The 21850-nt window shown below is 40.4% G+C and overlaps 2 protein-coding genes across 2 annotated transcripts; both read left to right on the plus strand.

Moving 5' to 3' along the window:
- guca1c (guanylate cyclase activator 1C) lies at positions 1–16182 on the plus strand. Its single transcript, XM_057839984.1, has 5 exons — positions 1–722; positions 6071–6354; positions 6412–6561; positions 13869–13956; positions 14028–16182. The coding sequence occupies exons 2-5, from the start codon at positions 6160–6162 to the stop codon at positions 14159–14161; spliced, it is 567 nt and encodes a 188-aa protein (XP_057695967.1). The 5' UTR covers positions 1–722; positions 6071–6159; the 3' UTR covers positions 14162–16182.
- A 2948-nt stretch (positions 16183–19130) lies between these two features.
- Positions 19131–19897, plus strand: thrsp (thyroid hormone responsive). Its single transcript, XM_057839312.1, has one exon. The coding sequence runs from the start codon at positions 19357–19359 to the stop codon at positions 19720–19722; it is 366 nt and encodes a 121-aa protein (XP_057695295.1). The 5' UTR covers positions 19131–19356; the 3' UTR covers positions 19723–19897.
- The last annotated feature ends 1953 nt before the right edge of the window (positions 19898–21850 follow it).

Below are 21850 nucleotides of genomic sequence, written 5' to 3' on the forward strand. Positions count from 1 at the left end.
ACATGGCTTTAGGGCGGCCATGTTGGTAGGGGCAACAACATTCCCATCACAGTCAGTGCATCACCATTTAAATGAAGTCATAACTAGCCTGTTTTTCGTAAAAGATTATTGAAATGACCTTTTATCACCCCTACCAACATGGCAGCCCGGGCAAAAACGTTCCCATCAAAGTCAGTGCATCGACATTAAAATAAGTCATAACTAGCTTATTTTATTCAAAGATTATTTTATCAACGTCAAAGCATTTGCTATTTACTCAGTGGCTCGACGGCCGAACTGTTTGACGTGGAAGGGCTGGCAGTGAATTAACGTTTGTTACCACTTCAAATGGATTAGATGTTTATTAGCAACATGGCTTTAGGGCAGCCATTTTGGTAGGGGCAACAACATTCCCATCAAAGTCAATCTGGCAACATTAAAATGAAGTTATAACTAGCCTATTTTTAGTAAAAGATTATTGAAATGACCTTTTATCACCCGACCAACATGGCAGTCGGGGCGACAACATTCCCATCAAAGTCAGTGCATCGACATGAAAATAAGTCATAACTACCTTATTTTATTCAAAGATTATTTTATCAACGTCAAAGCATCTGCTATTTACTCAGTGGCTCGACGCACAAACTGTTTGACGTGGAAGGGCTGGCAGCGAATTAACGTTTGTTACCACTTCAAATGGATTGGATGACTACTAGCAACATAGTTTCAGCGCAGCCATGTTGGTAGGAGCGACGTTCTCATCAAGGTCAATGCATTGGCATTCAAATGAAGTCATCACTAGCTTATTTCTCAAATGAAAATTATTTTAGCAATGTCAAAGCATCTGCTATTGACTCAGTAGTTAGACGTCCAATCAGTTTGAAGTGGGAAGGTTGACAGCGAACGCCAACCTCCCGCTTCAAATGGATTGGACATCTACTAAAGAGAACTCTTTTCAGTTGACTGCAGAAGCATGAAAAGAGCTGCCTTTGCTCCTAACAAAATGGCCTCTTGGCGGCCATGTTGGTTGGGGCGACATTCCCATTAAAGTCAGTGCATTGAAATATTTTTAAAAGATTTTGTTTTTTTCAACGTCAAAGCACCTGCTATTTACTCAGTGGCTCGACGTCCAAACGGTTTGAAGTGGGAGGGTTGGCAGCGAATGAACGCCACCCTCCCGCTTCAAATGGATTGGACGTCTACTATTGATAAACTCAATTCAATTAATAGTGTAAGGATGACTGGACGCCACATGAATGGACGTCCGGCGTCGTCCACTGCACTGGTTTTTTTTTTTTTTTACACCGGTCCGATGGCTAAAAATAAGCACGTCACTCTTTGATAAGCAGCCTTTTAAAAGTATCCTAGATTAGAAGGTCAGCTGAGGCTCAGCTCCGATTACCGCTCGACTCCTCGGCTGCCATTGACGGTGATAGACGTCCGACTGCGGTAGTAGTCTCAGCAACATATATTCCCTGAAAATACATATGCATTTTTGAAAAATAAAAGGTGACACCAAGAAGATGGAAAGATGGATGGATGGGGGATTTAAAATAACAAAAAAAGCAAAAAACATCATTTTCAAAGGCACACCAAAAATTAAAAAAAAAACTTTGCTGTGATGGTTGCTGTATCAAGTAACTTTGGGTAAAGTTTCAACTAGCAATAATCGCGCCTCGGACTTTCTGTTGATTATGAGGCATATCGGGTCACTTCCTGTTCATATGGCGTCATTTCCTGTTGATTTTGAGGCATTTTGGGGGTCACTTCCTGTTGATATCACATCACTTCCTGATCACATGGGGAATTTCGAAGTCACTTCCTGTATATTTTAGGTCACTTCCTGTTGATTTGGGGGCATTTCAGATTCAGTTTTTGTTGATATCGGGTCACTTCCTTTTGATTTCCGGCCATTTTGGGGTCACCTGCTGTTTGTATATGGTGACCTCCTATTGATTTAGGGGCATTTTGAGGGCACTTCCTGTTGATCTGGGGCATGCTTGGGTAACTTCCTGTTGATTTGGGGCATTCTGGGGTAACTTCCTGTTAATTTGGGGGCATTTTGAGGTCCCTCTGTGTTGATAACAGGGACTTCCTATTGATATCGGGTCTCTTTCTGTCAATTTAGCGGCATTGTGGGGTCACTTCCTATTGGTTTGGGTGCATTTTGTAGTCACTTCCTCTTGATATCAGGAGACTTCCTGTTGATTTGAGGGCATTTTGAGGTCACTTCCTGTTGATATCAGGTCACGTCCTGTTGATCTGAGGCATTTAAGGGTTACTTCCTATTGATATTGGTCACTCCCTGTTGATTTGCAGGCATTTCAGGTTCAGTATTTGTTGATATCGGGTCACTTCCTGTTGATTTCTGAGAATTTTGGGGTTACCTTATAGTTATATATGGTCACTTCCTGTTGATTTTTGGGCATTCGGGGTCGCTTCCTGTTGATTTAGAGGATTCTGGGGTCACTTCCTGTTGATTTAGGGTCATTCTGGGGTCACTTCCTGTCAATTCCGATTATTTTGGGAAATTTTGAGGTCACATCCTGTTGACATCAGGAGACTTCCTGATGATTTTGGGGCATTTTGAGATCACTTTCTGTTGATCTGGAGCATTTAAGGGTAACTTCCTGTCTATTTGGAGGCATTTTGTGGTCCCTTTCTGTTGATACCAGGCACTTCCTATTGATATCGGGTCACTTCCTGTTGATTTCGCAGCATTGTGGGGTTACGTCCTGTTGGTTTGGGTGCATTTTGTTGTCACTTCCGGTTGATATCAGAAGACTTCCTGTTGATTTTGAGGTCACTTCCTGTTGATATCGGGTCACTTCCTGTTGATTTAAGGCATTTAAGGGTTACTTCCGGTTGATATTGGGCCACTTCCTGTTGATTTCCGTGCATTTTGGGGTTACCTTCTGTTTATACAGTGGGGCAAATAATTATTTAGTCAACAACCAATTGTGCAAGTTCTCCTACTTGAAAAGATTAGAGAGGCCTGTAATTGTCAACATGGGTAAACCTCAACCATGAGAGACAGAATGTGGGGAAAAAAACAAAATCATATTGTTTGATTTTTAAATAATTTATTTCCAAATTAGAGTGGCAAATAAGTATTTGGTCACCAACAAACAAGCAACATTTCTGGCTGTCAAAGAGGTCTAACTTCTTCTAACGAGGTCTAACAAGGCTCCACTCATTACCTGTATTAATGGCATCTGTTTTAACTCATTATCGGTATAAAAGACACCTGTCCACAACCTCAGTCCAGTCACACTCCAAACTCCACTATGGCCAAGGTCAAAGAGCTGTCGAAGGACAACATAGACAAAATTGGGAAGACTGAATCTGCAATAGGTAAAACTCTTTGTGTAAAGAAATCAACTTTGGGAGCAATTGTTAGAAAATGGAAGACATACAAGACCACTGATAATCTCTCTCGACCTGGGGCTCCATGCAAGATCTCACCCCGTGGCGTCAAAATGATAACAGGAACGGTGAGCAAAAATCCCAGAACCATACGGGGGGACCTAGTGAATGACCTACAGAGAGCTGGGACCACAGTAACAAAGGCTACTATAAGTAACACAATGCGCCACCAGGGACTCAAATCCTGCACTGCCAGACGTGTCCCCCTGCTGAAGCCAGTACACGTCCAGGCCTGTCTACGGTTTGCTAGAGAATATTTGGATGATCCAGAAGAGGACTGGGAGAGTGTGTTATGGTCAGATGAAAACCAAAATAGAACTTTTTGGTAGAAACACAGGTTCTCGTGTTTGGAGGAGAAAGAATACTGAATTGCATCCGAAGAACACCATACCCGCTGTGAAGCATGGGGGTGGAAACAGCATGTTTTGGGGCTGTTTTTCTGCAACGGGACAAGGACGACTGAACTGTGTAAAGGAAAGATTGAATGGGGCCATGTATCGAGACATTTTGAGTGAAAATCTGCTTCCATCAGCAAGGGCATTGAAGATGAGACGTGGCTGGGTCTTTCAGCATGACAATGATCCCAAACACACAGCCAGGGTAACAAATGAGTGGCTTCGTAAGAAGCAAGGTTCTGGGGTGGCCTAGCCAGTCTACAGATCTCAACCCCATAGAAAATCTGTGGAGGGAGTTGAAAGTCCGCATTGCCCAACAACAGGTCCAAAACATCTCTAGAGGAGATCTGCATGGAGGAATGGGCCAAAATACCAGCAACAGTGTGTGAAAAGCTTGTGAAGACAGAAAACGTTTGGCCTCCGTTATTGCCAACAAAGGGTACATAACAAAGTATAGAGATGAACTTTTGGTATTGACCAAATACTTTTTTTCCACCATGATTTGCACATAAATTCTTTAAAAATCAAACAATGTGATGTTCTGTTTTTTTTTCTCTTCCCCACATTCTCTCTCTCATGGTTGAGGTTTACCCATGTTGACAATTACAGGCCTCTAATATTTTCAAGTGCGAGAACTTGCACAATTAGTGGTTGACTAAATACTTATTTGCCCCACTGTATATGGTCACTTGCTAACACGAATGTGAATGCTATGCTAACGCTACGAGTTACATTTCATATGTGATGATAACTCACCACAGAGAGTTTCAGGGGACACTCGCTGTTCGCAATAGCCTGATGCTAACGCGAGTGCTTTGCTAACGCTACGAGTTACATTAAGTGTGTGATGATCCCTCAGCACATAGCTTTAAAGGCTAAAGCAACATTGCATATTCTCTCTTCTTACCAAGAAAAGAAGACCAATCTTAGCGTGTGTATCTCAAAACAGGCAATGGAACGACTGGAGAGGACATTCGCAGGTGAATTGGGGGGGGGCGCAGCACATCACATGAGTGACACAACCAGACACACATTGTGGACATGTGACAAAAACTATGGTGCATTTTCGTCTCGTTGCCGTCAGACGAAAACTGGCATTCGTGTCGTTATGTTTTAGTCTCCCAATAAACGTTTTTAGCTCGTTATTGTCTCGTCATCGTCATGAAAAAATTATTATATATTTTCGTTATATAGTTTCGTCGAAATATTTTCGTTATAGTCTTTGACGAAATCACTGATTTGCGGGCATTTCAAGTTCAGTTTTTGTTGATATTGGGTAACCTCCTGTTGGTATTGGGACACTTCTTGTTGATTTCTGGGCATTTTGGGGTTACATTCTGTTTACATAATGTCACTTCCTTTTGGTTTGGCGGCATTTTTTAGTCACTTCCTGTTGATATTAGGTCAATTCCTATTGATTTTGTGGCATTTGGAGGTCACGTCCTGTTGATCTGGGGCATCGAAGGGTAAATTCTTGTTGATTTTGGGGCATTTTGAGGTCACTTCCTGCTGGTTTGTGGGCATTTCAGGGTCACTTCCTGCTGTTTAGGGTCGTTCTGGGGTCACTTACTATTGATTTAGAGTCATTCTGGGGTCTTTTCCTGTTGATTTCAGGCCAATTCCTATTGATTTTGGGGGATTTTGTGGACACTTCCTCTTGATCTGGGGCATTGAAGGGTAAGTTCCTGTCGATTTTGGGGCATTTTGAGGTCACTTCCTGTTGATATCGGGAACTTCCTTTTCATTTGTGGTCACTTCTTGTTGATTTGCGGGCATTTCATGGTCAGTTTTTGTTGATATAGGGTCACTTCCTGTTCATCTGGGGCAATCTAAGGGTTACTTCCTGTTGATATCGGATCACTTCCGGCTGATTTGCCGGCATTTCAGGATCACTTCCGGTCGATCATGGGACACCTCCCGTGGATAGAATGGCGAATAAAGCCATTGGAAAATATATGGGAAATTTTGGCAATTCATAATGAATGGGTAAGTTTTTGGCAAATTTTGGCCGAACAGTCCATTTTTGGCGAAAACTTACGTTCCTCTTCCTGAAATGTTTTTCAGTATGAATTCATGAAATTGGATAAAAGGCTACCGTAAAATATAAACAAATACTATCTTGATTAAATGCTAATATTTCATTATTTTAAATGACTAAAAATAGTCACTTACACTATAAAAGGTTAAAGGTCTTAAGTGTCACTATCCCTAGCCCCGCCCTTTTGTCCCAGAGCTTCTGAGAAAATTTCTCCCACGTTATCCCATTAAAGTGTTAGCTCCACTTTTGGCTCCTCCCGAGAAGAAGAAGATTAAAGCGAGCGACTCGTCGGACGGACGGGCCAGTCGCGTGGGTTCCGTCATGGGCGCCCACGGCTCCAACCTGGACGACATCCTGGAGGAGGACATGCACCACTGGTACACCAAATTCATGCGGGAGTCGCCGTCCGGCCTCATCACGCTCTTCGAGCTCAAGACCATGCTGGAGATGAACGGCATGACGGAGGAGGCCAGCAGCTACGTGGACCAAGTCTTTTTCACCTTCGACATGGACGGCGTGAGTCAAGCGGCGGAAGAAAGATTCAAACGGGAGTTAACCGCTTTTATTTTGCAGGACGGTTACATCGACTTTGTGGAGTACATCGCCGCCATCAGTCTGCTCCTGAAGGGAGAAGTCAACCAGAAGCTCAAGTGGTACTTCAAACTCTTCGACCAGGACGGAAACGGAAAAATCGACAAGGACGAGATGGAAACCATCTTTAAGGTATTCCCAGAAATCTCCGGGATTAAAAGTGTGCGAACTCCACACCAAGCAGGTGTAATCCTTGTTATTCTTAAGCGCACTAGTCTGTACTTTGCCAGATTTAGAACTAGCCCTCGACGATATGATCAACTTGTACCAGACAAATTCCAAAAACTCACTGATTGTAGTTTTGCACGTAATCTGTAATATTTAGGTTTTATTTTTACAATGGCGTTACAAAACCGTTTAGCCCCCCCAAAAAAACATACCTATTGATTTCTAATGGGCAAAATTTTCCATTGACATCCAATGGCCACAATGGCACAAAAACTTTGGTTCACTCCTATTGATTTCCAACCCAAGTAACACGGTATCATCAGGAAGTGACCTGATATAAACGTATAGTTACTCCAGAATGCCCCAAAAAAACAGGGAGTCAACCTGCAACGCCGCTAAATCAACAGGAAGTGACACAATATACACAAAAACTGATATCAACAGGAAATAACCCGATGTCAACGGGACGTGACCCTTAAATGCCCCAGGTCAACAGGAAGTGGTCGTTATCTACAGGAAGCCACCTCAAAATGCCCCAAAATCAAGAGGAAGTGACCTGATATTGATAGGAAGTGACCCTCAAATCAACAAAAATGCACGCAAATCGACAGGAAATAACCCGATATCAACAGGACATGACCCTTAAATGCACCAGATCAACAGGAAGTGACCCGATATCAACAGGAGGTGGTTGATATCTACAGGAAGCGACCTCAAATTGCCCCAAAATCAACAGGAAGTGACCTGATATTGATAGGAACTGACCCTGAAATGCCCTCGAATCAAATGAAATGGCCGCAAATCAACAGGAAGTGACCCAATATAAACAGGAGGTGACCCATAAATGCCCGCAAATCAATAGGAAGTGACCGATTATAAACAGGAAGTGACCTGAAAATGCCACAAAAATCAATAGGAAGTGACCTGATATTGATAGGAAGTGACCCTCAAATCAACAAAAATGCACGCAAATCAACAGGAAATAACCCGATATCAACAGGACGTGACCCTTAAATGCCCCAGATCAACAGGAAGTGACCCGATATCAACAGGAGATGGTCGACATCTACAGGAAGCGACCTCAAATTGCCCCAAAATCAACAGGAAGTGACCTGATATAGATAGGAACTGACCATGAAATGCCCTCAAATCAACAAAAATGGCCGCAAATCAACAGGAAGTGACCCAATCTAAACAGGAAGCGAACCATAAATGCCCACAAATCAACAGGATGTGGCCGTATATAAACAGGAAGTGACCTCAAAATGCCCCAAAAATCGATTGGAAATGACCTGATATCAACAGGAACTGACTCCAAAATGCTCACAAACCAACTTGAAGTGGCCTCAGAATGTCCTTAAATCAACAGGAAGTGACCCGATATCAACAGGAAGTGATCCTTAAATGCCCCAGATCAACAGGATGTAAGCTGATATCGACAGGAAGTAACTCAGAAATGCCCCAGATCGACAGGAAGTGACCCGATATAAACAGGAAGTTAACCTCCAAATGCCCAAAAATCAATGGGAAGTGACCTGATATCAACAGGAACTGACTCCAAAATGCTCACAAACCAACATGAAGTGACCCCAGAATGTCCTTAAATCAACAGGAAGTGACCCGATCTCAACCGGAAATGACACTTAAATGCCCCAGATCAACAGAACGTAACCTGATATTGACAGGAAGTGAACTCAAAATGCCCCAAAATAAACAGGAAGTGACCTGATATTGATAGGAAGTGACCCGGAAATGCCCTCAAATCAACAAAAATGCACGCAGATCAACAGGAAATAACCCGATATCAACAGGACGTAACCCTTGAATGCCCCCCAGATCGAGCGGAAGTGACCCGATATCAACAGGAGATGGTCGATATCCACAGGAAGCGACCTCAAAATGCCCCAAAATCAACAGGAAATGACCTGATATTGATAGGACGTGACCCTGAAATGCCCTCAAATCAACATAAATGCCCGCAAAGCAATAGGAAGTGACCGGCTATAAACAGGAAGTGACCTCAAAATGCCCCAAAAATCAATAGGAAATGACCTGATATCAATAGGAACTGACTCCGAAATGCTCCCAAACCAACATGAAGTGACCCCAGCATGTCCTTAAATCAACAGGAAGTGACCCAATCTCAACCGGAAGTGACCCTTAAATGCCCCAGATCAACAGGATGTAACCTGATATGGACAGGAAGTGAACTCAGAAATGCCCCAGATTGACAGGAAGTGACCTGATATCAATAGGAAGTGACCCTGAAATGCCCCCAAACCAACAGGAACTGAACCCAGAATGCCCCAGATCAACAGGAAGTGACCTGATATAAACAGGAAGTGACCTCAAAATGCCCCAAAAATCAATAGGAAGTGACCTGATATCAACAGGAACTGACTCCAAAATGCTCACAAGCCAACATGAAGTGACCCCAGAATGTCCTTAAATCAACAGGAAGTGATCCTTAATTGCCCCAGATCAACAGGACGTAACCTGATATCGACAGGAAGTGACCTCAAAATGCCCTCAAAACCTGAACTAAACTAAAAACAGAAAAAGAACAAAATCAGAAGAGGATCCAGGATTGACCTCTGTGGCACTCCAGTGGACAAATTATCTCATTCACTCCCAGCCATTTTCACCAGTGCAATCCCCTTCGCTCCCGGCCGTTTTACTGAATTTTGAGTGATTTTTCAAGGCCCACAGAAAATTCTGTTGTATTGCTATATAAAAATGGAACCCACCAAAAGAAAGATTAGACTCTCTTCTTTCAGCAAGAAAAAAAAGTTAGTTCGTATCTTTTTCCGTTCTTTAGAAATCAGCATTAGAAAATATCTTAGTTTGAGCAATTTTCCAATTTCTGATGAAAAAACTGAGAAATTCAGCTTTTTGTAAAATCATACATTTCAAACATAACTTTGACTGTAACAAAGCTATTTTATGCTTTAGTTACATCCCAAACATCTGAATAATGTTTTCCTTTTACAAAATAACATAAACAAAAAGACAAATAGAGCTTTTGATAGCAAAGTAACAACTAATTTACACATAACTAACTGAGAGATGACGCTATTGTGGCCGTGACAGCCGGGGTAAACTTTTCCCTTATCGTCGCCTGTCTCATAAAGATGGACGTTTCCGTACGGGGACACTGGAGGGTGCGGGGGATGCGAGCGGCCGAGCAAGGTGGTGCAGGCTCTGCTCTGCGAGCAGCACGGACTCAACGGCATCGTCTGCTGCACTAGTGGTCCCGGTCGTTCTGCTCGGTCGTCCAGCGCCTGGCATCCCGGGCATCCTCCCGGTTGTTCTGCTCAGTCTTCCGCCGCCTGGCATCCTGGACGTCCGTTCGGTCGTCTTCCGCCGGCGCCCCGGCCGTTCGTTCCGTTGAATCGGGTTGGGGGTCTTACCAAATGCGCTACTGCCCTCCAGTGGCCAGTTTTATTGCTTTAAAATTGATTTTCAGCATTGTGCTTTGGAGCTAGGTTGAACCAGAACCTAGACATTTCTCTTGTGAAAAAAATGTAAAAGACGTATAAATACTAGGGCTGTCAAACGATTAAGAATTTTAATCGAGTTAATTACAGCTTAAAAATTAATTAATCGTAATTAATCGCAATTCAAACCATCTCTAAAAAATGCCATATTTTTCTGTAAATTTTTGTTGGAATGGAAAGATAAGACACAAGACGGATATATACAGTTAACATACTGTACATAAGTACTGTATTTGTTTATTATAACAATACATCAGCAAGATAGCATTAACATTCTGTTAAAGCGATCCATGGATAGAAAAACTTGTAGTTCTTAAAAGATAAATTTTAGTACAAGTTATAGAAATTTTATATTAAAACTAGGGCTGTCAAACGATTAAAATTTTTAATCGAGTTAATTACAGCTTAAAAATTAATTAATCGTAATTAATCGCAATTATTCGCAATTCAAACCATCTATAAAATATGCCATATTTTTTTGTAAATTATATATATATTCTGTAAAATAAATTGTTGGAATGGAAAGATAAGACACAAGATGGATATATACATTCAACATACGGTACATAAGGACTGTAGTGGGCATTTCACTCTGCTGTCATTTAAATCTGTCCATGCTGTCCTCACTCCGAAGCGTCTACTTTTTCCAAAGCTAGACAGCTAGTGAACGACGCCTTAATAATCAGACTTCTTCCTTTTCCATCTGATTTATTAATAAAATGGCCTCAAACCATTGTCCTCCTTAGACCGTTGTAAAACTACAAAAAAAAGTACACAAGCATTGCATTAGCAACAACGTTAGCTTAGCACGCTATACAGGTTCACTAAACATAAACAAAAAGCGTCTCATACAAAAAATATAACATTTTGCTTACTAACATAATATGTACATTCTTTACAACAACCATACTTACGGACAAATCTTGTCCAATGATCATATAAGCACAACATTACAACGTAGGCGTCAGCCCGAGACGTCGTGCAGTCATATTGAACTGGCAAGAAAACAATAAACCATGTCGCAAAGCGACCACAAGAGTTCGCTGTTAGACAGCACAAAAAGCCTTGCTGTAAAACTTACCAAAAGGCAGAATACTGTCTGAGCAGGACATGTGCGTTAATTGCGTCAAATATTTTAACGTGATTAATTAAATAAATTAATTACTGCCCGTTAACGCAATAATTTTGACAGCCCTAATTAAAACCCCTCTTAACGTTTTGGTTTGAATCAAATTTGTAAAAATTTCAATCAAAATATAAACTAGTAGCTCGCCAATGTTGATGTCAATAATTACACAGTTCTCATATTGCATCAAATCAGTCGCACCCAAGCGCCAGCAGAGGGCGACAAAAAAACAAGTGGACATGACACCACTGCTGTCATTTTAATCTGTTTGAGCGGGGCATTTGCGTTAATTGCGTCAAATATTTTAACGTGATTAATTAATAGAATTAATTACCGCCTCTTAACGCGATAATTTTGACAGCCCTAATAAATACATCTTCTGGACACTGAAACAATTAAAAATAGTACGTATTTATACGTTTTTGGGAGCAAATGAGTTTCTGACTTGACTGTTGACTATCAACACGTACTGTTTGTGATTAGCATGTTAGCCAAAATATTACCGTATTGGCCCGAATATAAGATGGCCTTGATTATAAGACGACCGCCTCTTTTTCAACTCAAGTTTGAAAAAAAGACTTTTTGAACACCAAATTAATTTTTATACAGAAAATAATTACAGTACATCCTAAACAAATGATTATAACAATGTATTTGAGAGTATAAGAATGTTATTTTGCCTCATTCAAATCTACTATCTGAACATTTAAATATGTAAACTAAAGTGCAATCACATTCGCAAATGAATGGCTTCTGGTTTTTGAAATGTAAATAAACCAATCTATTGTGATAAAACAACAAATTTGCATGAACCGCATTAACCCTCAAAGTGAAGTCTAACTGTAACTGTACTCTTGAAACAAATCTGAATAAGGAAAAACATTGCAATAAAATAATGCAAACTGGCTAGTAGCTGAGATCTGTCATGACATAGCATCGCTTCAATGATATCTTGCGCCATCTAGCGTCGTGAATGGGTATAACGTTTAGACCGCGAATATATGACGACCCCCTCTTTTTCAGTGCTATTTTAATGCAAAAAACACCGTCTTATATTCCGGCCAATACGGTATTTGACTTTACGAGCAAATCACAGGAAAGACATGTAGACGTGACCAGGAAGTGACTATCTACTTGAATCAAGAACGTTACTGAAAGCATTTTTTGCAAGTGTGACGAACGAGCCATCGTCCAATCAGTAGATGTATATTTTTTGAAGGTTCCTACTTCCTCCCATGCAAAAGGTCAGGATTGGATCTTTCTCAGATTGTTACGCTGAATATATTCCTAGAGGCTATATGGAACAATAAATCTGGCCTTCCAGGTTTATATCGTGATTAGGCATGTGCCGGTATGATATTTTGACGGTACGATAACCGTGAGCAAAAATACCGCGGTTTCACGGTATCACGGTATTGCAATTATAGCTCCAAAAAATTTTGAGATGCATGGGTTAAATTTTGTTTTTTTCCATTTAACTGGATTTTTTTTTTTTTTTTCAGACCATAGTTGCAAATTGGAACATGAATATATTGTTAAAATAAATAAATTATCAATATATATATATATTTTTAAATAAAATTAAACTAAATATGACTTATAGACTATACTCACAGCCACAGCTGAAGTTGCTCAAGATTAGAGCAAGAACAAAATAATTTCTATAAAAAAGTAAAAACACTTGTTAATTTTTTTTTATTTTTATTTATACTGCATGACTTTTTTTTTTGAATGTGGAAAACCTTAAGTGAAGTTTTGCCATTTTCAGCCACTGTGTCAACTCTAGTCTACATGATGTCATGCCTTTGTGTTAAAAAGAACATAAAGAATTCATCAGTTAGTTAAAAATGTATAAGTTAGTTAAAATGTCAATATTGTTGTGGAAAGGTTTCATATAAAAAAAAAATAATAATAATAAAAAAATTAAACATTGAGAGTGAGACCTCTCCTTGATCAGCGAACGTGGATTTGTGCTTAGGGCAAGATCATCTTTCGCAATTAGCGATCTTTGACGCTATCACTTTTTCCCCTTCATTCAAGCGAATCAAGCTTGTTTTCTCACTCTGCGGCTTTAACACTCAACGAAGTTGCTCTCCCAGGTAAGCCTTGGCTAAAATTCGTCTTTGTAAGCTTTTAGTTAGTTTGTATATTGAATTTGAAAGGAAAATGTGCGTTTTGTTTTTGGCGAACTTTTTCATGTTACTAATCTGTTGAAGCTACTCACATGGAAAAATATAATTGCACAACATTTTAAATGTATTCATTTTGTATATTACACTTACCACGATTTGAGAGCTCAATAAATTGAAGAACAGTACGCCTTATGTTTGGAGTAATTGTTTTTGGGTTAGCTGGCTGGCTAGCCGATAGCGTCACTTTCACACACAGCAACAAACGGGAGGGGTAGGGGTGAGCGCTGCTGCGCCAAGCCGCTTCTGGCTGCATTTTTGACACAAGAAAAATAGCGAATACCGAACTACGGTCTGACGGAAAATTTTAGTGGTTTTGAAACCGCGACGTTTTCACACCACGGTAAACCGTGAAACCGGTAACCGGCACATGCCTAATCGTGATATAAAATGACCAATATCACAACGCAGTTAAAAACAAGCCAACCTCAAAAAGTGATTTCCCTGCTTTCCCACCAGGCCATTCAAGACATCACAAGGAGCTACGAAATACCCCCCGAAGAAATCGTCACGCTCATCTACGAGCGGATCGACGTCAACGGCGAAGGTGCCGGACCGTAAAAGCTATCACCCCATCGAGATGGCAAATCATTCCAGACTTTTTGTGGCTTCTTTTAGGCGAGCTGACCCTGGAGGAGTTCATCACTGGCGCTCGGGAGCACGCCGACATCATGGAAATGCTGACCAAGATGATGGACCTCACCCACGTGCTGGAGATCATCATCATGGGACAACGCAAGGCGGCCAAGTGAAGGCCGAGCCCGTTCGCTCAGGAAAACGCACGTCGACCCCCGTCGGAGGGAGGCGGAACTTGCCACGAGATCGACGGCAACCGATGACGTCCAAATGGATTGGACGTACATGACTGTCAATGGCCCAAAAAAAAAAAATCAAGGCAAAAATCATTTTGATTTTGTTGCTGTGGTTTTCTATGATGAACCGACAGAGGGCGCCAAAGTTTGTCATTCGATCTACTATAAATATTGCATTCTCTAAAATAGCCCTAAATCAACAAAGTCCCCATTGTTATTAGCTAATTGACTGCCCTTAACGACGATAGACGTCCAATCCCTTTTGACTGGAAAGGCTAGCAGCCCGGCAGTCAAATTGGGAGTGGACGTCTATCGCAGTCAGTGGCCGCAAATAAAAATAAAATCAAGCCCCCCCCCCCACCCAAAAATCCTTTGATTGATTTTGTTGCAATGGTTTTCCATGATGAACCAACAGAGGGCACCCTAGTTCCTCATTCAGTTTACATTCAATACTGCATTATTTATATAGCCCTAAAACACATTATTATTAGCTAATTGGCTACCATTGACCGCGATAGACGTCCAATCCAATTTGACTGGAAGGGTTGGCAACCCCCTAGTCAAATATAATTCGCCGTTAATGGCCAAAAAATCATTTTGTTGATTTTGTTGCCGTGGTTTTCTATAACATACCGACAGAGGGCGCCAAAGTTCCTCCTGCATTGTACTTTCATTATTGCATTGTTTATATTAGCCCCAGTGCCCTAACCACCAAAGTCCACAGTATTATTAACTAATTGGCTGCCATGGACGGCGATAGACGTCCAATAATTTATGACTGGGAGTTCTAGTAGCCCCTAGTCAAATTTTAATTGTCGTCTATCACCGTCAATGGCCACAAAAAAAAAAAAAAAAAAAAAAAAAAAAAAAAACAAGGCCCCCCAAAAAATCCTTTTATTGATGTTGTTGCAGTGGTTTTCTATGATGAACCCACAGAGGGCGCCAAAGTTCCTCATGCGATCTACTTTCAATATTGCATTGTCTAAAATAGCCCTAAATCACCAAAGTCCACATAGTTATTGGCTAATTAGCTGCCATTGACGACGATAGACGTCCAATGCCTTTTGACTGAGAGGGCTGTCAGTCAATTTTGATCGGACATCTATCGCCGTCAATGGCAGCCAATAAGCTAATAACTATGTGGACTTTGGTGATTTAGACCTATTTTAGGCAATTAGACGTCCAATCCCTTTTGACTGAGAGGGCCGTCAGCCCGCCAGTCAAATTTGATCGGACGTCTATCGCCGGCAATGGCCCAAAAAAAAAAAAAAAAAAAAAAAAAAAAAATCAAGAGTGGAAAAAATCCTTTGATTTTGTTGCGGTTCTTTTCTATGATTAACCAACAGATGGCGCAAAGGTTCCTCCTGCATTGTACTTTAAATATTGCATTGTCTAAAATAGCCCTAAATCACCAAAGTCCACAATATTATTAACTAATTGGCTGCCATGGACGGCGATAGACGTCCAATCATTTATGACTGGGATGTGTGGCAGCCTGTAGTCAAATTGGATTGGACGTCTATAGCCGTCAAGGGCTGTGAAACATCATCGCTCAATGTCGACTAAAATGTGATGCCACGTGTTGTCTGATTGTGCGTGATTTAATCATAATTATCAAGGAAAATACAAACGTTATTCCTGAACAATGTCTTTCGTGGGAAGGTTTACATGACGTGTGTCATGTTTTTTGGTGCGCTGACTCAAGTCCAAAAAGTTTTTGCTTTTGTTTGATGGTGTAAAGTACTGTAAACGGTGATGTATTGCAGCATTAGCTCGTGTATTCAGTGTCTTCCACTTGTACTACAGTGTTGCCTTAATATGATGGATCCTCACACCAGATATGTTTTAAGATTCTCTTTCATGTACACCTGCGGGTTTGACAACAAAGCATCTCCCCGAGTCCAAATGTCCAATTTTCCTCTGAGAGGTCATTTTGCTTCCATTATATAATCCAACCCTCATTTTACGACTACCCGTGTTTTTCTTTTTAACTCTTTCATGCATGAATTATAAAGTGCTGGCCAAAAGTATCGGCACCCCTGCAGTTCTGTCAGATAATGCTCAATTTCTCCCAGAAAATGATTGCAATTACAAATGCTTTGGTCGTAATATCTCCATTTATTTTGCTTGCAATGAAAAAACACAAAATGGAAAGAAAAAAAAAGATCATTTTCCACAAAACTCCAAAAATGGGCCGGAAAAATGTATTGGCACCCTCAGCTCCTCACTCTCAGACACTCCAGTGCCAGATGCAGCAAAGCAACCCCAAAACATCAGGGAACCTCGCCATGTTTGACTGTGGGGACCGTGTTTTTTTTTTTTTTTTTTTGAAGGCCTCATCCCCCCCCCCCCCCCCCCCCCCGTAAACTCTATGTTGATGCCTTTTTCCCAAAAAGCTCTATTTTTGTCTGACAAGATAACATTCTTCCAAAACGTTTTTGGCTTGCTCAGGTAAGTTTTGGCAAACTCCAGCCTGGCTTTTTAAAGTCTCTGGGTCAGAAGTGGGGTCTTCCTGGGTATAAAGTCCCTTTTCATTCAGATGCCGACGGATAGTACGGGCTGACACTGCTGTACCCTCGGACTGCAGGACAGCTTGAACTTGTTTGGATGATAGTCGAGGTTCTTTTTCCGCCATCCGCACAATCTTTAGTTGAAATCTCTCGTCAATTTTTCTTTTCCACATCTAGGGAGGTTAGCCACATAAGTTACACTTATTGATGACACTGCGCACGGTAGACACAGGAACATTCAGGTCTTGGAGATGGACTTGTAGCCTTGAGATTGCCCATGCTTCCTCACAATTTTGCTTAAGTCCTCAGACAGTTCTTCTTTCGATTCTCCATGCTCAAGGACACAGGACAGAGGCTGAATCAACTTTAATCCATTTTAACTGGCTGCAAGTTTGATTTAGTTATTGCAACCACCTGTTATGTGCCACAGGTAAGTAACAGGTGCTGTTAATTCCTTTGTCAAAATCACACAGATGAAAAAAACAGTGTCTACTTTAACTAAAACCACCAAAGCATTGATAGTTTTTCATATTTAAATGACGATAGTATGCAAACAATGACAGGAGGTGGAAAAATAAATGAACCATCACATTTATTATTTTTGTGCCCCCCTTTGGCAGCAATAACTTCAACCAGACGCTTCCTGTACCTGCAGATCAGTCCGACACATCGATCAGGACTAATCTGGGCCCATTCTTCTCTACAAAACTGCCGTAGTTCAGTCAGATTCCTGGGATGTCTGGCATGAATCGCTGTCTTTAGGTCATGCCACAGCATCTCAATTGGCTTCAAGTCTGGACTTTTGACTTGGCCACTCCAGAACATGTATTTTGTTCTTCTTAAAGCATTCTGAAGTTGATTTACTTCTTTGTGTTTTGGATCATTTTCTTGTTGCAGCATCCAACCTCTTTTTAGCTTCAACCGTCTGACAGGTTTTCCTGCAAAACCTTTGAATGCATTCTTTCATTAATGATTGCCAGTTGTCCAGGCCCTGAGGTAGCGAAACGGCCCCAAATCATGATGCTCCCGCCACCATGCTTCATGGTGGGAATGAGGTATTGATGTCGGTGAGTTGTTCCATTTTTCCTCCACACTTGTGTGTTACTCCCAAACAATACAACTTTGGTTTCATCAGTCCACAAAATATTTTGCCAAAACTTCTGCGGAGTGTCCAACTGCCTTTTTGCAAACATTAAACAAGCAACAATGTTTTTTTTTTTTTTTTTTTTAAGACAGCAGTGGCTTCCTACGTGGAGTGATCCCATGAACACCTTTCTTGGCCATAGTTTTACAATAGTTGATGTGTGAACAGATATACTGGACTGTGTCAGTGATTTCTGTAAAGTCTTTAGCAGACACTCTAGGGTTCTTTTTTTTTTTTTTTTTTTTTTTTTACCTCTGTGAGTATTCTGCGCTGAACTCTTGGCGTCATCTTTGGTGGAAGCCCGGCCACTCCTTGGGAGAGAAGCAACAGTGCCAAACTTTCTCAATTTGAAGACAACTTCTCTTAATATCGATTGATGAAATCCAGACTTGTAGAGACGGTTTAGTATCCTTTCCCGGCTTTATATACAGTAAATCAACAATCCTTGATAGCAGATCTTCAGACAGCTCTTTTGACTGAGCCATGATGCACATCAGACAATGCTTCTCATCAAGACAATTCTTACCAGGTGTGTGGGCAGGGCAGCTTTAAACCACTCATCAGTGATTGGTCACACACCTGACTTCAATTGTTTGAATTTTAAAAACTGGCTCTTTAAGTCTCCTTAGGCAGGGGGTTCACTTACTTATTTTCCCCCCTTCTATCATTGTTTGCATGCTATCCTCATTAAAATATGAAAAACTGGGATGTTTTAGTTAGACACTGTATTTTCATCTGTGTGATTTTGACAAAAATCAGATAACATTTGATGGTGATTTTATGCAGAAATGTGAGAAATTCCAAAAGGATCAACTTTTTCATACCACTGTATGTAGAAAGGACAAAAACGTCTATGACCCTCCTTGCTCTTTTTGTTGAATTATCAAATATAAAATTATTCAGTCCAACTTTTTTCTGTTGAATGCTTATCCTAACACGTTGAATGAATATTATCACGCTTCAAAACGTTTCATCGAGCATGTTTGGTTCTCAATTGGACATCAACATTACAAATTGTGACTTTTTTTGTCTTGTGTTGGTCCAAAATGTTAATTATAATTGGTCAGTGAAGAAAACAACAGTTTGGACATAAAGGTTATGGTGTCCAGAAAAAAGGGAGCCCACCTGGCCATTGTGAACATTTTTTTCTTTGAAATGTAAAGTCAACATCAAAGGCATGCAAATTCAGACAAAATAGGCCCAGGTGTTAAAGGGTTGATCTTTCCCAGATTGATATATGGAATATATATGAAACAATAAATCAGGCGTTCGGGGTTAAAAAGTCCCTTGCTCAATGAAAGGTCAAAGGTCCCAAGTGTCAACTTGTGAATAGCTGTCCACTGTCCCTGAAAAGGTTAAAATGACATTTTTTACAGTGTCCACACTGCACAAATCAAACAAAAGATAAGCAAGTGGCACGACTTCTTACGTAAGTGCGTCGCTCGTTAAAAGCACGACGACTCCGTCGTTTCGGGGAAGCCATGCAGTCTTCGGAGCGGAACGGCCTAGCGATAGCCTTGAAGAGCTACAGCTCGGCGGTGGCCCGCATGGAGCGTACGGTTCTCCTGCCCAGCCTGCTGAGAGACGTCCCCGCTGGCAAAGACGGAGACGAGTCGTGCCGGGACCTGTACAGCGACTACCTGATGCTGAAGGCGGCGAGATGCATAGTAGAGAGCGGAGCGCCGCGCCCACGAGCGCACGACAAAGGCGAAGCGGGCGTCCCAGCGGAGGCAGAGAGACTCCTACGCTTCCACTTGAACGGCCTCTTGGCCGCTGTTGAGCAACTCACGCGCAGGAGCCAGAGCTTGACTCACAAGTATTTGGACATCATTGGCGTCTCCCGTTAAATGTGTACAAAAAAGACACATTGTTTACGTCAGAGAATTGCAGTTATTTGTTACGACTGTCCTCACGGTTTTTGTTTGTGGAATTAACACTTCGTCAACTTTACGTCTTAGTAAAAGCAACCATTTACTCCCCTAAATTGCCTTTGGTCAATTAATTCTGCCATTATACAGAGCCCCAAAAGGGACATTGACAGAAATAAAATAAATTTAAACAATCTGGTGCATTTAGCACCTAAGCTAGCGGACTTTTCCTATGCATGTTAGCAAATTGTTTTAAACATTAACATTATATAGCATTTAAGCGAGCGGATTCTTACTGTGCAACTTAGCCAATTGTTGTAAACATTAGCATTATATATCATTTAAGCTAGCAGACTTTTTTATGCAAGTTAGCCAATTATGTAATGTAAACATAAGCATTATAAGCTATAGCATTTAGGCTAGCAGAATTTAGCTATGCAAGTTAGCCAGTTATTGTAAACATTCGCATTATATAGCATTTAAGCTAGCGGACTTTTGCTATGCAAGTTAGCCAATTGTTGAAAACATTAGCATTATATAGCATTTAAGAAAGCAGACTTTTGCTATGCAGGTTAGCAAATTGTTGTAAACATGAGCATTATATAGCATTTAAGCTAGCGGACTTTTCCTATGTATGTTAGCAAATTGTTTTAAACATTAACATTATATAGTATTTAAGCTAACGGACTTTTGCAAGTTAGCCAATTGTCAAAAACATCAGCATTATATAGCATTTAGGCTAGCAGAATTTAGCTATGCAAGTTAGCCAATTGTTGAAAACATTAGCATTATATAACATTAAAGCTAGCGGACTTTGTTATGTAAGTTAGCCAATTGTTGTTACCATTAGCATTCTATAGCATTTAAGCTAGCAGATTTTTAATATGCAAGTTAGCAAATTATTGTAAACATCAGTATTATATAGCATTTAGCACTTAAGCTAGCGGACTTTTCCTATGCATGTTAGCAAATTGTTTTAAACATTAACATTATATAGCATTTAAGCGAGCGGATTCTTACTGTGCAACTTAGCCAATTGTTGTAAACATTAGCATTATATATCATTTAAGCTAGCAGACTTTTTTATGCAAGTTAGTCAATTATGTAACGTAAACATAAGCATTATAGGCTATAGCATTTAGGCTAGCAGAATTTAGCTATGCAAGTTAGCCAATTGTTGTAAACATTCGCATTATATAGCATTTAAGCTAACGGACTTTTACTATGCAAGTTAGCCAATTGTTGTGAACATTAGCATCATATAGCATTTAAGAAAGCAGACTTTTGCTATGCAGGTTAGCAAATTGTTTTAAACATTAACATTATATAGTATTTAAGCTAACAGACTTTTGCAAGTTAGCCAATTGTCGAAAACATCAGCATTATATAGCATTTAGGCTAGCAGAATTTAGCTATGCAAGTTAGCCAATTGTTGAAAACATTAGCATTATATAGCATTAAAGCTAGTGGACTTTGTTATGTAAGTTAGCCAATTTTTGTAACCATTAGCATTATATAGCATTTAAGCTAGCAGATTTTTAATATGCAAGTTAGCAAATTATTGTAAACATCAGTATTATATAGCATTTAGCACTTAAGCTAGCGGACTTTTCCTATGCATGTTAGCAAATTGTTTTAAACATTAACATTATATAGCATTTAAGCGAGCGGATTCTTACTGTGCAACTTAGCCAATTGTTGTAAACATTAGCATTATATATCATTTAAGCTAGCAGACTTTTTTATGCAAGTTAGCCAATTATGTAACGTAAACATAAGCATTATAGGCTATAGCATTTAGGCTAGCAGAATTTAGCTATGCAAGTTAGCCAATTATTGTAAACATTCGCATTATATAGCATTTAAGCTAGCGGACTTTTGCTATGCAAGTTAGCCAATTGTTGAAAACATATGCATTATATAGCATTTAAGAAAGCAGACTTTTGCTATGCAGGTTAGCAAATTGTTTTAAACATTAACATTATATAGTATTTAAGCTAACAGACTTTTGCAAGTTAGCCAATTGTCGAAAACATCAGCATTATATAGCATTTAGGCTAGCAGAAATTAGCTATGCAAGTTAGCCAATTGTTGAAAACATTAGCAT

Source organism: Corythoichthys intestinalis, chromosome 6 (genome assembly GCF_030265065.1).
Source record: "Corythoichthys intestinalis isolate RoL2023-P3 chromosome 6, ASM3026506v1, whole genome shotgun sequence".
Classification (NCBI taxonomy): domain Eukaryota; kingdom Metazoa; phylum Chordata; class Actinopteri; order Syngnathiformes; family Syngnathidae; genus Corythoichthys; species Corythoichthys intestinalis.

Excerpts from the sequence above, each read along its gene's own strand:
- guca1c (XM_057839984.1), top strand. The coding sequence starts at position 6,160 with ATGGGCGCCCACGGCTCCAACCTGGACGACATCCTGGAGGAGGACATG. Across the intron at positions 6,355-6,411 it reads TCACCTTCGACATGGACGGC|GACGGTTACATCGACTTTGT; the intron begins GTGAGTCAAGCG and ends TTTATTTTGCAG. Across the intron at positions 13,957-14,027 it reads GATCGACGTCAACGGCGAAG|GCGAGCTGACCCTGGAGGAG; the intron begins GTGCCGGACCGT and ends GGCTTCTTTTAG.
- thrsp (XM_057839312.1), top strand. The coding sequence starts at position 19,357 with ATGCAGTCTTCGGAGCGGAACGGCCTAGCGATAGCCTTGAAGAGCTAC.